This window comes from Trachinotus anak, unplaced genomic scaffold (assembly GCF_046630095.1).
Source record: "Trachinotus anak isolate AG129_WGS33_773 ecotype Australia unplaced genomic scaffold, CSIRO_AGI_Tana_v1 ptg000005l, whole genome shotgun sequence".
Taxonomy (NCBI): domain Eukaryota; kingdom Metazoa; phylum Chordata; class Actinopteri; order Carangiformes; family Carangidae; genus Trachinotus; species Trachinotus anak.
This window is the reverse complement of record NW_027273856.1, coordinates 26,331,947-26,345,224: the sequence shown is the minus strand read 5'-3', so window position 1 is coordinate 26,345,224 and position 13,278 is coordinate 26,331,947. Positions and strand designations below refer to the sequence as shown.

The 13,278-nt window shown below is 39.4% G+C and overlaps 2 protein-coding genes and 2 non-coding genes across 6 annotated transcripts; 3 read left to right on the top strand and 1 right to left on the bottom strand.

Annotated features, from left to right (window-relative positions):
* Positions 1 to 497: 497 nt before the first annotated feature.
* Positions 498 to 7,649, top strand: tmem181 (transmembrane protein 181). Of its 2 annotated transcripts, none has more exons than XM_071479362.1 (17): positions 498 to 798; positions 2,282 to 2,385; positions 2,867 to 2,934; positions 3,347 to 3,437; positions 3,544 to 3,662; positions 3,837 to 3,953; positions 4,065 to 4,145; positions 4,281 to 4,380; positions 4,553 to 4,683; positions 4,773 to 4,864; positions 4,958 to 5,015; positions 5,136 to 5,238; positions 5,329 to 5,380; positions 5,491 to 5,573; positions 5,683 to 5,772; positions 5,877 to 5,943; positions 6,179 to 7,649. In XM_071479362.1, the coding sequence occupies exons 1-17, from the start codon at positions 665 to 667 to the stop codon at positions 6,261 to 6,263; spliced, it is 1,575 nt and encodes a 524-aa protein (XP_071335463.1). In that variant the 5' UTR covers positions 498 to 664; the 3' UTR covers positions 6,264 to 7,649. The 2 variants fall into 2 exon arrangements, with proteins under 2 accessions (XP_071335463.1, XP_071335464.1); XM_071479363.1 differs by lacking the exon at positions 498 to 798 and adding an exon at positions 1,847 to 2,000.
* dynlt1b (dynein light chain Tctex-type 1b) lies at positions 7,643 to 9,547 on the bottom strand. Of its 2 annotated transcripts, XM_071479364.1 has the most exons (5): positions 9,169 to 9,258; positions 8,933 to 8,974; positions 8,502 to 8,625; positions 8,331 to 8,408; positions 7,643 to 7,864 (listed from the first exon to the last, which is right to left on the bottom strand). In XM_071479364.1, exons 1-5 carry the CDS (start codon positions 9,193 to 9,195, stop codon positions 7,794 to 7,796), a joined length of 342 nt encoding a protein of 113 aa, XP_071335465.1. In that variant the 5' UTR covers positions 9,196 to 9,258; the 3' UTR covers positions 7,643 to 7,793. The 2 variants fall into 2 exon arrangements, with proteins under 2 accessions (XP_071335465.1, XP_071335467.1); XM_071479366.1 differs by lacking the exon at positions 7,643 to 7,864 and having other exon boundaries at positions 8,333 to 8,388; positions 9,169 to 9,547.
* A 1,786-nt stretch (positions 9,548 to 11,333) lies between these two features.
* LOC139622251 (U2 spliceosomal RNA) lies at positions 11,334 to 11,524 on the top strand. The gene has a single exon (XR_011691184.1). It is a non-coding gene; the product is annotated as a U2 spliceosomal RNA (small nuclear RNA).
* Positions 11,525 to 12,364: 840 nt separating this feature from the next.
* On the top strand, positions 12,365 to 12,529 carry LOC139622246 (U1 spliceosomal RNA). Its single transcript, XR_011691179.1, has one exon. It is a non-coding gene; the product is annotated as a U1 spliceosomal RNA (small nuclear RNA).
* Positions 12,530 to 13,278: the final 749 nt, after the last annotated feature.

The following is a 13,278-nucleotide window of genomic DNA, read 5'->3' as shown; positions in this document are numbered from 1 at the left end:
TGTTGAAATTGTTGGCCCTGGAACTGACACCTAAATGTAATGCAACCATCATTAACACTATTAATAACGTGTTTTTCTCCTATGACATGATCAAAATGTTTGCTGAGAAAGTATTTTAAAAGTTTGGGGAATTTTTTTTTTCTTATAATTAACACACTTATTGAGATAAGTCATAAATATAAGGTTTAGAAATGATGTGACTTGGTGAAGGCCAGTATTTTAAAATGACAACAAGCTGATTTGTGATTTCCTCTCTCATGATTATTACTTCTCATGATTTTAAATTAGTAAATTAGAATCTAGTTTATGGTTATGAGATTTCTCTTGTGTTTAACTTACAATCTCTTACAGTCTGTACATACCGGTGTGTCTTTAACACCACTGTCTGCCTCTGTCTGTGGTGCTGAACTATGATCACATGACCCCCCCCCCACCGGTGTGTTTCCCCTCCCTCTTTTTCTTTTTCTTTTTCATTTTTTTTAAACGACTCTTTTTTTTTTTTTCTTTCTTTCTTTCTTTGAACCCACACAAACAAAACAGCTTCGGCTGCACTTTCAATTAAACGACGTGACAATACAGACGCACCGCTGTGCTCATCTCTAAAGGCCGCGGATTGTTTCCTCCATCGCCATTTTCAGCCGCCGGACGGCTCGGTGCTGTGATCATGGACACCGACTACACGTCCGGCTTGGAAAACCCTCTGTACGGCGAGCTGAAATACTTCTGCAGGAAGATACAGGAGGCCTACAACGAGCTGAAGGAGGACCTGACTCCTTACCGCGATGATCGCTTTTACAGGTGTGTGTGTTTTCCCACCAGAACCATGGCGGCTCCATTATTCTGCAGCGTTACGCATCCAGGCTGTTTTGTTTTTTTTTTTTGTTTTTTTTTAATGGTGTTGCATGCTGCGAATTGTAATGTGACAGTTTGCAGCTTTAATGTGACCTTGTGTTATGATTGCAGATGCAAGCAAAGGTGTTCGTCGCTCAGGTTTCCTTTATTGTTTTATAGGTGTTTTGCTTTACGTCGTGGATTAAACTGGAGACGAGTATGGTCCTAATCAGCGAGAAATACCTGGAAATATTGGCGGAGACGGGAAAAACAGGAAGTCCATATCCACATTTTGTTAAATAAATCACAATTTAAAACGAGGGAGAGGCCTCATAATTCCTATCAAAGGCAACAAGTGTCTTTGGACGGGAACTGGTGGCGTTTGAACTCCGCATTCCTGGTTTAAAATGTACGTTTGGTGCTTTAAACAGCAAGAAATGAAATAATTTCTCGTTGAAAATTAAAAGCCGACGATAAGCGATGTGGTCGCGCTACGCATGCGCGAAATGTCTTGTTATACAAAGGATGTACAGGCGTCAAATGGACATCTCCATCAGTCACGGAGGGTTACTGAGCCAGGTCTTAGGGTCGGGGGGGGGGGGGGGGGGGGGGCACCTGCAAAATGTCAAAGAAAGACACACAAAATTACTATGAAAACGTCAAAACGACCACAAGGATTTTTCTTTTCATCATGAAGTCACATTGAGATCTAATTTATATGTGAGGGTACGGAAATTAATTAAAAATATTAATAGCAGAGATCCAAAATTTGAGTGATTTAAATTTACATTTACAATAACTGCACTGATTTAAATATACATGCAGACATGTATTCACATAAACAACGATCAGATTGTGGGTAAAATAATGTCGGACATCGACTCTAAACTGCAGACTCAACAAGGAGAAGGAGGCAGGACGGAGTGCGTCCTCCGACCTTGTTCTCTACTCTCAGATAAGTCTCCTTACCGAGTTCCCTTTCCTACCCGTCGGCATCACGTGACCCCGCCCCCGGCCCCGCCCACTCGATGACGTTGCACTCCGGTTGTCGCAGGCTCAAAGATGTCAGCTGCTGTCCGCTCACGGATGTAGGAGCACTGAAACCGTTTAACGATTTTTTTTTTTCCCCCCCCCGTTCTCCGAGACGCCAGACCGACTGAAATGGAGCTGTAAGTTTACGACTCGATGAGAGGAAACGGTCGAGATGTGCCGCAGACGTGGGGACGTGTTAAAGCCACTGTGCTGCTCTCTCTTGCCATCTGTTAATGCTAGTTTAAATAGCTTGAAAGCTAGCAGTGTTGACATTTCCGCACCTGTGCCACTAGTTGGAGGCTAACAACATTAACCACAAAACAAATATTACCTACCGAGTGCTGCTTTTTTTTTTTTTTTTTCTTGTCGCTATGGTCATTAGTAAATGTGTTAACCCCAATGTGTCTTTCTGTGACAGACTGGCCCCCATGCGGCTTTATACCCTGTCCAAAAGACATTTCGTCTTGGTCTTCGTGGTGTTCTTGATCTGCTTCGGCCTCACTGTCTTCATTGGGATTGCAGGTATGCCTAATAGAAATTACTGCAACTCCAGCACACTCAAACTGGGTGTTGGTCAGATCTCATTTTGACACAGTCTTTAGGTTTTCAGATACAGTCAGTGGGTGAGTCATTCTGCCTGATCATGACTTACTGTTATCAGGTTCTGATTTTGAGAAACTTTAATCACCTTTCACCCCTAATCTGCTGCTTTCTGGATTGTCCAGTGGTTCTCAAACCTTTTCTTACTCAGATTTGGAAGCAGAAAAACGCTGATGTAGTCAAATTTCTACCAAAAATCTACCTACTGTTACATAAAAATAAAGAAAGACGCATTCATTTCACTCACTGTCGTAGTAAGATGTCCAATGATGTTTAAATCAGACTATGTTTTGCAGACATTATTTGCTCATATTCATTTTTAGTGTAAAAGTCAGGGAGGTTTTACTTTTTTCTTTGGCATCACAATGAGAAAAATGTGTTTGTGTTTTCTTCATATTTGTAGGCCCTAAGATTATTGCTGAGCAAGAGCACAATGGTGATCAGTTACTAGTAAAGAATGCCTCAGTAAAGGTAAGAAATTTCTAATGCAGAAGGGTGTATATTGGCAGTCTTTTTGTAGTTTTTGGTTGCTGGCATTTGAATTTACGGGACACATGTATATGTTTTGAGAATGCGTTGGAAAGAAATACTTCATGTATGTGACCAAGTTGCATGTCTGATTGGTCTAAAATGTGAATCTGTGAAGTGTTTCATATTGTAAGTGTATAGAAAGTGTATTCGTTTCCATGTTGAGGAATATACAGTAATGTGGGGCTGCAACTAATTATTATTTTCACTATCGATGAATCGGTTGATCATTTTCTTGAGTATGATGCATTCCTATTCGAATGTCCTCTCTTGTGTTTTAATGATTGGCACTTATAGTAATTATCATTTATAATAATTAACATATTGTTGATGTCACTCTTTTTTTTTTTTTCAGACTGGGCCCTTCAATTTAGTTTCTCCTCCCCTCACTACTTACAACCAGCAGCTATGGCTCACCTGTGTGATGCAGGCTGAAAACAGTAATAGTAAGACCACACACTGAGCCACACATGGCGGCAGCTTCTCTTTTATTGTTATGTTGTAAACATGCTTGGCCGGTTCATAACATATTCTCACTGCTGTCTGTGTCAGTGGGAGACTTCCAGCAGCCTTTCGAGATTAACGTTGAGCTAAAGGGAGTGATGCACGACGCCAGCGTGATGTACATTAACAAAGTGCACCAGAAATCACGGACGCTACACTGCGGGACTGTAAGTGTCAATCAGACCCAGCCGCTGCTTTCTCTCTCACAGCATCATTTAGTCTTACAGCAGTAACCGGCACAGCAGTGTGAGTTTATGAAATGCAGGTAGCAAAGTCCTTCCCATTTCCAATTCACTGATGGCTGAACCGGCAGTGATGCATCCTCTTTCGTCTCCTTACAGAAATGCGATGAGATCATCGTGCTCCATCTGGGCTATCTGAACTACACCCAGTATCAGGTCACGGTCAATTTCAAGGGCCTTGAAAATATCACATATGAAATCAAGGTCAAGTTTCTGGTAAGTGACAAACTCTGGCAGGATTTTTCTTCCAACTCATAAAACAAACTCCGTGGTGTTTTGTTGTTGGATTGAATTTTTATTTTTTTGTTTTCTTTTATTCCTTTTCAGTGGAAAATGTACAATCCCACATTCTCACAAGTAGAAATCTGGTTCCGGTTCGTCTTTGTGGTGTTGACCTTTATGGTGACGGTAAGAGCACTGGCGCTGGAGACCTTCATCTGAATTAATTTCTCATTACCATTGTAACCTCCGAACTGAAACAGGCTTTTGAATGTGTGTTTTGAAAGCAGGGTGACTAATAATTTCTTTCTCTGTGTGTTACAGTGTATGTTTGCTCATTCCCTGAGGAAATTTTCTATGAGGGACTGGGGCATAGAGCAAAAGTGGATGTCTATCCTCCTCCCATTGCTGCTACTCTACAATGGTGAGTTTCAATATTTTCCCTCTCAAAGGTAACTTTTACCTTCTGTCTTTTAGCTTGACAGAGAGAGAACAGTGGTTTAATCTGTCAAGTGCAAATGTTAGATGTTTCCTGTGCAATAAAACTTGATGGTTAGGCGTATTGCTTATTGCGTTTTGTTGCTTATGCTGTTCAGATCCATTCTTCCCGCTGTCATTCCTGGTGAACAGCTGGTTTCCAGGGACGTTGGATGCTTTCTTCCAGGCTCTGTTCCTGTGCTCTCTGCTGCTCTTCTGGCTCTGTGTCTACCATGGCATCAGGGTTCAGGTGGGTCCAGTATTATTCCCATACTTAAATGATTTTCCTCCCATTTTACCTAGTTATGAATCTTATTTCATATGTTTTTGTTTTCACAGGGGGAGAGGAAATGCCTGACGTTCTACCTGCCTAAAATGATCATTGTAGGCCTTCTGTGGCTCTCAGCGGTGACACTGGGCATTTGGCAAACGTAAGTCTGACCTCACTGGCTGCTACGAGCCTGATTCAAACTGTTAGCTACAACTGGACTGAAAAGATCCACTCTTCTTTTCTGAATTTGCAGGGTCAATGAACTCCAGGATCCCACCTATCAGTATAAAGTGGATATAGTGAACTTTCAGGTGAGACTGTTACCCCTAATCATTCTCATGAAGCTGGAGTCAAAGATGGATAAAAGGGAAAGGATAGAGAATAGTACTGTTGTAGTTACTACACCATAAAGTCCTATGTTATTTCTCCAGGGTATGAAGGTCTTCTTCCTGATTGTAGTTGCCCTCTACATCCTCTACCTGATTTTCCTGATTGTCAGAGCTTGTTCTGAACTCAAGAACATGCCTTACTCAGGTACCACACCTCACCTCACCTCTCTGGAGTTGATTCAAGTTAACATTTTACTAAGATAACATCAGTGTGCTGTTTGTTTTCAAACGCTAGATCTCCGGCTGAAGTTTTTGACAGCGCTGACGTTTGTGGTGCTCATTATAAGGTGTGTTTATTGGAAAGTGAAAAAAAAGCACCCTCTCTCTGCATTGAGATTTCTGAAGATTTTGGTTTAATTTGATCCGATTGTTCCTGTCGCTCTTTTTTTCCTTCCAGCATGGTCATTCTCTACCTGAGGTTTGGTGCCAAGGCTCTCCAAGACAATTTTGTGGCTGAATTGTCTACTCATTACCAGAACTATATCCTTTCTATTTTGTTTTATTTTTTACCACTGCTTCACTTTAAATGTACCACGTGACATGTTAGTGTCTTAAATAGCAAGTCATTATTCTTTAACTCCAGATATACCAGCTGAATTTTTATCATTCTATGGCCTACTCAACTTTTACTTGTACACATTAGCGTTTGTGTATTCCCCCTCCAAAAATGCCCTTTACGGTAGGTAATACAGCGCAGCCTCTACTAATTCCATGTCTTCTCTCTTTTCTGCAGCAGATAATGAACTAATATATCAATGCACCTGGTTTTGTTTTATTTCCCAGACTCCCAGTTAAAGGATAATCCTGCTTTCTCCATGTTAAATGACTCTGATGACGAAGTGATATATGGGTAAGTATATCAGACAGCTCAAAGCTTTGACAATTAAGCTGGCATTTTTAGTATTTTGTGATGAATTAAGTTGAAGGCAAATGTCAGCGCACTTGACTTCAGGCGGTTAAGTTTTCCCTGTGGAAATAAGTGAATGTGTTGATGGCTTTTGTGAATTATTACTCTTTGCAGCTCGGCAGGTTACACACAAGGTGAACACACATAAACCTGCTGATTTTTCTTTGTCTTTGTAAAGGAGTGATTATGAAGACATGCCTTTACAAAACGGACGTGCCATCAAAGCAACCACCAAGTACCAGGATGAGAGTGACAGTGACTGATGGATCTCCGACTGCTCCTCCTCTGTGTCCCTGTTGGAAACTATGAGAATTCATTAAAACAAAGTATCATGTGTATGTGTACATAAGGGGTATTGGGATTGGTACCGTGGAATGGTACTGTAAGTGTACATAGATATATTTTTAAAAAGATTAATTCCATTCCTGAATGTACTGTAGTTTTACTTCAAGTTGAGGCATGTAGCCCCCCCCCCCGACCTTTTTCTCCATTGTTTATGCTTTCAGTCTCTTTGAAAACAACAGAAACACTGATGTACAATCTTTGCTAGTTTGTTAACTTTTTTTCTCTCATAACCAGCATTTCCTCACAACCTTAGTTAAAAATGATCGGGAAAAGTGCTAATATTAATTGGGAATTTTTTTTGTGTGTGAAATCAATGCTATTTTTAATGCTTTGTGTTGGAACACTATTGTCTCTCTTCTACTGTGTTGTTTTTGCCATTCCTCTCCACTCTCTGAACGTTTGAGAATAATGAGAATGCATATATCTGGCCAAAGCTGAGTAACATTGTGCTGATGGTAGAAAGTAAAAGAAGCTCATGCTGCAGCAGCTGCAAGGACACTTTATCAGTTCACTGTGGCTCACTAGCACTGACATGATTCATGAATGTGGAGTTTAAGTGCCATAACAGTGTTGGCTGTTGATAAATCCTCAGACATGTTTAAAAAGGGTACAGAGAGCTTTACCTGCTGTAGGTACCACTGATCTATTACCACTTCTCTTACCAGTTATTTCCATGGAAAGCAGCTTTGTAATTGCACTTGAAAATGTTATTTATTTTGCTGATAAGTGATGACCTTTGATGCTGTATGATCTGGTGACTTGGATGCATGGATTTTACATGACGTTGTGTTAATGGACTACTGATCTGTTATTTTAAACATTTTGTATCCCAGCACATCCGGTAGTTATACCATTGGCCAAACATATTTTTGCCTTATGTAGAACATATGATTTCAAGTAAACATTATTTCACTGTAATTTTCTTTATATTGCCTCTGTTGACTTGCTGCCCTTTCCTGTTTTATGAAACTGGAGCTTATGGACAAAGACAGCCAAAACAAATGTGCGTCTGTTCTTTACAAATAATATCTCAAAGTGTTTTCTAATCAAGATGGTGCCTTGTCTTTACATCACTGTTTTCTTCTAAATGGGCTGCAGTCTCAAAGTTGTAAATGCTTGTGTATAAAATGTACATGGTTGATTGTTTCAGTGTGAATGTGGCTTATGTTGGTTGAAGGTGGTTAAATGAGGTGGTTGTGAGTCCTGATATATGGGAAGCTCTTGCAATTTTTGTTGCTTTATGAGATAAAAGTTGTTCATGTAACACTGTCATGTTGTGCAAATAAAGCAAGGTATATACAGCATAGTATTGTTTTAATCAATTGCAATTTACATAAAAAGCATAACGTGTTATTAAAATATACCAAACAAGGCCAAACATAACATGTAGGTCCTTAAAAATACACAATTGTACAGACTTTTAACACTTCAGGAACATTGTAGTAGGTTCAGATAGCCAGTCCAAAAACACTGACGATACAGTACATGGACTTGTTCTCCCATCTCACTGCACAGCTTTCTGTTGGGTAAAATACACAATAAATTCAGTGACAGTATCACCATTGCATTGACACATATGAAGTATAGACAACTGACACCAGTTTGGACCACTCAAAAGCTTGACTAAAGCATTATCAAGACAGACAAGCTTGCTTAAGAGCACATTTCATATTTGCTGGCCCAGGGGAAAACATTACCACATTCACACCTCTACTCCCTTGGGCACTTCAACTAATTACTCTCCTGGACCTCCTATGTAAATAAAATTACCACAAACCTCAGCTCCATTTTCAAGACTGTCATGCAAACTGTTTTACTGTTGCAACTTCCCTTTTTATAATGTATAGAAGCCTTTTAGTACACTGCTCTATGTGCCTTTTAAACCCCCTCCCCCCCGTGACATATAAAGTGTTTCTTGAATCTTGAAGAAAACAACTTTCAGAGCATATTCATGATTATAAGTACATAGAGGTGTTTTATTTTACCATCAGTATTGTTGTCCCAGAAGCAGGCGCTGGCTGTTTGCAGACCTGCTCCATTTTTCTGCATGATGATACAAGTGACTGAGGGAAAACACAAATACTGTCTTTTAATGCCACCATCGGAACACAAGAAGCACCAGCATGTTATTTCCGAGGAACAACAACAACACATACCGATATACTTGAAAGGCTTTCCCAGCTTGCTAAGTTGACTGAGGCACTGCTCCACCACACTGGTGGTCCACTGGTTCACTCTGCTGTGTTGGTAGGCATTTCCTCCTATGGCTGCTTCCACTGACTACAGAGACAATTTACTTGGTGTTAAATGAAGAAAACACCGACGCCCACAATCTCATATCTCTTAGTTGCCTTACAATTATACCGTGATACAGCTTATGCGTGTTATAATGCAACTTAACCAGCAAACTACCGGATAAAAGTCGTACTGAAAATCTGTTGTGTGCTATAAATTGTGTGAGTCGGTGCCTAGCAACCGTTAAAGTGTTCCCTAGCAACTAAGGGATCGTTAAACACAAATTTGGCATCTAGCGGCAACAGAGAGCCGATTAACCCCTAAACTTTAAGCATGAATGAGAAGATATTACCTCTTTGATGATTTTGCTGACTTCTTCAACGACGAACGCAGTCTGTTTGGTGAAAAACAACAACAGTGCAGTTTAAGCTAGCCAGCCGACGTGGGGGCTCACCTTCTACTTTCTGGAAAACCTATTTTCTATGAGTTACAATCCTAGAAAACACTTTCAAATGTGTAAATTTGTGGAATTTGTAAATTAAAAAAACATATATACGTGCAGTGACTAGTTCAACGTATCCAACTCACCTCCTCTTCTATTTGGTACTCGTCCATGGCCACTGCCTCAGGAAGCGACAACACCAGGTAAACCAGGGAAGACGACTTCCGGCCACGTTTCTTCAGAATAAAGGTTTGGTCTCTACAGATTTAATGGACTCAAGAAGCGAGTGGAAAAACTCTTTTTTTTTTTTAATTTAATTTTATTTATTTTATTGTCATGCATTACGGAATTAATTGTCTAAACGTTTTGTCAGAAATAATCAAAATTGTCCATCACACTTTACCAAAGCCATACTGTATCTTATTTTTCAGAAACAGAGAAAAGCAGTCCAAAATTGTTATAAATTAATTTTCTGTTTGAATAGGTGAACGCTAAATACAAGCACTAGTCATTCGGCAAAACTTGTACTAACTAATTCCTTTATCTTTTTTTTTTTTTTTTTTTTTTTTTTAACTGTGGACATTGCTCATCACCTGGCTATTACCATCCCAACAGTAAGTCAAGGTGGAGGTATGTCTCAGAGACAGGGACAGTGAGACTGGTCGTAAATTGGAAATATTCAAGAAAGGACCAAGTCCTCCTGGTGAACAGCTCCGGTCTCAGGTAGGCTAATGCTCCTACAAACCAGCTCACTTCGGATAATGCTCTTCATTTCTTTTCCTCTCAGCCTTTTTGCCTTTACATCTATGTCTACTGGTTAATATTGCTAGCATAATGTTGTGTCAGCTAGGCTAACTAATATGTTTGTAAATTTCAAGGTACCTGGGTGTACAATAGATGGGACGATGTGATAGAGTACTGTTGAAGGCTGCTCTTTGAAAAACTCTGCTCAGCTACCATCTATAGATATTTGCTCTTCTACCTGTCATTGTCAGTGCTTTTAATATTGTTAATGTCATAATTATGTAATTTTTTGTCTGCTAATCTGCGCTATATTTACTTATCCTGTTTTAATATATTATTTTTAAGCATTAATATACCTCTTTACATGTTTGAAGGTATTTGTACACATGAATGTGTAGGATGAGGTGTAGATGTATGCGTGTTTTATTACTTATTATTTTTTATTTATCTAGTTAATCACTTAATTAGTTAATTAATTTTATTCACTTCTACTCTTATTATTTATTTTTATTTTAATTCCCCCCTCCTTCTCTCCCCTTTTAATTCATCTATTCATTTTATAATTTATTTACTTATTTATTTACTCTTATTTTAACTTATTCTACAGTCTCTCACACATTTTCAAAGTCATATGTCAGGAAATGTTTTGTAAAACGTTTAAAATGTTTAAATAAAAAGTTCTAAAAAAAATAATAATAATATGTTTGTAAAAGTTACAAGGGGTCAAATTAGCAAGTGTGGGAGGTCACCGCAAAATGTCAGTCCGCTAAGCTCAGTTTAGCGTTACATGGCTATTTTCACAGTTGTAAATACTTTTTTAAATTATAAACAGAACATAACAGCAGCTGGAAAGTGACAAAAAATGAAAATAAAATAAATCATGAGTTAATTTGCTGCCATCACCTTCGAATTACAGGCACCGATAGTTCCTGTTGCAAACTTTATTTTGGAAACCAGGTGCCGGAAGTTGAAACGATTCCGCCGCTACCTTGATGTTGAGGGTCTGTGCACATATCGGTGGTTTAATTTCGCTAAAGTTGACGCCATTGTGATCATTTAGCTGAAATGAAATCGAAACATATGCTTTCGTGTAATGCAAAACATGCGGTTTACTTGTCAGCGCTGTTTCCTGATCCTTCACCAGAGAGACGGCTCAGGTGATGTCTGATGTCTCTCAAACGCAAACTCGTGTCTTCAGTTTCTGTCCGACCATAAACGCAGTCCTGTTATAACTATCCAGAGACAGTGAAAGCGAGGAAACAAACCGCGGTTAAATCTATAACTAAGAATTAAAGAGACTCTTGTTGTCGTCGGTAATTGGGCGGTAGCAGACCACGTGATTAACGGGGGCTCCCCCTCCAAATGTTCCGTAAACATTGTGAGCTTTTCTGCGCCGATTAGCCCCAAACCATCAAATTGTGCTTTTGCTTTTTGCTTTTTACCTGGTAGTTTTGTAGTTGTGAGTTTTTATTTATGGTTTTTTTCCGTAGTGATTGAAACAATGTTGAACCCTGAGTGAGACTCGCAGTGGAGAGACTCACCCTCCTGCGGGTTGCCAGTTGTGGGTATCGCTTCTCGGCCTTTTGGCTAAGATCAAGTGTAGTATCTGTTCTTATCAGTTTAATATCTGATACGTTCCCTATCCGGGAACCATATATTAAATTGATTTTTGGAGCAGGGAGATGGAATAGGGGCTTGCTTCGTCCACTCCACGCATCGACCTGGTATTGCAGTATTTCCAGGAACGGTGCACCCCCCTTTACATGTGAAAAAAAAAGTGATATTGTATTATTATAAATTAAGTTATAATTTCAAAAGTAGAAAAAAGATAAACATTTTAACGGGCAGATATTATGGTTCCTCACATTAACATATTGTGAGAGTTGTGTATAATATTCTGGTTTGATTTCAGCATTTTGTCGTTTCATTTGTTTGTATTTCCACTAAACCCTGTTTTAAAGACCTGAGAGCCTTTTTATACGCAGACAATGAGTGAGACACAGAGAAAAAATAATATGCAGATCTTCAGCCTGTTGTTGTTTGATATTGCTGCTTAGCTTCGTTACACTTTAGTTTAGAAATGAACTGTCATTTCAGTCAGATTACTACTTCAGCTCATTCTCCAGAAGTGAAAATCCGCTCTGCTAAATTTCTGTTGCTGTTGTTTCCACTGACGGATAAAACAAAGCAAATACAGCGGGTGTATTTAATTTTTTAATTTATTATTATTATTATTATTATTATTATTTTGCTGTGAGTTACACACAGAGAAACTTATGAGAAACAGTGTTGTTCAGACTCCAGAGCAGTAGGTGGCAGTAGCACGATTATCAATCCCCCACCGCCAGTAAACAATTAAACAGGAAGTGGTTGTGATGTGAGAAAAAAAAAGAAGCTTTTTTTTTTTTTAGTTTTTATTCTTTTCTCTGAATTTCAAATGTGGATTAACCAACATTAGTTGCGGCGTCTTTGTTGAATTCACTCAGTTTTCGTGAAGCCTTCTACAGCATGTGGTTTTGTTCGTGTGTAGTTTGTTGGCACCGTCAGTCAGCAAGGTGTGTCTGCACAGGACTCCCCCACCTGCGGGGTAAACACCTCATACTTACCTGGCAGGGGAGACACCATGATCAAGCAGGTGGTTCACCCAAGGCGAGGCTCGGCCATTGCACTTCCGGCTGTGCTGACCCTTGTGAATTCCCCAAATGTGGGAATCTCAACTGCATAATTTATGGTAGTGGGGGGCTGCGTCCGCGCTTTCCCCTGATAAAGTGTAAAATGAAAAAATAAATATGTTACTCTAAGAAAGGGGTGTATTTATAGTAATGAAGATATTAGATGCATGTGACTGTTCAAGCTTCAATAAAAGTAGTGATCAGTTTGAAGTTAGTTTTAGAGTATTTAGGGAGCAAATGCTGCTCATGTGATAATATTATTGATATAATAATATTTATATAATGTGAAAGCGACTCCTTCTCAGCTCGGGGAAGAACAATCACCAGTATCTTATCTCTGACTTCATTTATGTTTTCAGTTCAGTGTGGTTGATCTCTGCAGTTGGCTGTTCTCCACTAGAACCAGAAGTCTTTTAGTTTTAGTTGTGTAGTTTGTCACTGAGCCCTAAAACACCTCATATCCCCCCCCTCACGAAGAAGTCCGTTAGATTGTTTTTGTTTATGTAACAATTGCAACACATTAGATCTGTTTCTAGTTATTTCTATTCTCGCTGGATAAATATTTTCACAGTTTGTGTGTTTGTATCGTATTTCACGCGTTAAACGTTAAGTGAACTTGTTTTCTGTTTTACTGACCGTTGCCTGAACGCATCACCATCAAACTACGGTGTCGCTCCTTGGCTTTTTGGCCTCAGAACAAACGAGGGGTCTTCATGATGTTTGGATGACATGATACTGTATGCGGCAGATGACTGATCGCTAAATGATGCTCTCAGGTGATGTCTGATGTCTCTCAAACGCAAACTCGTGTCTTCAGTTTCTGTCCGACCATAAACGCAG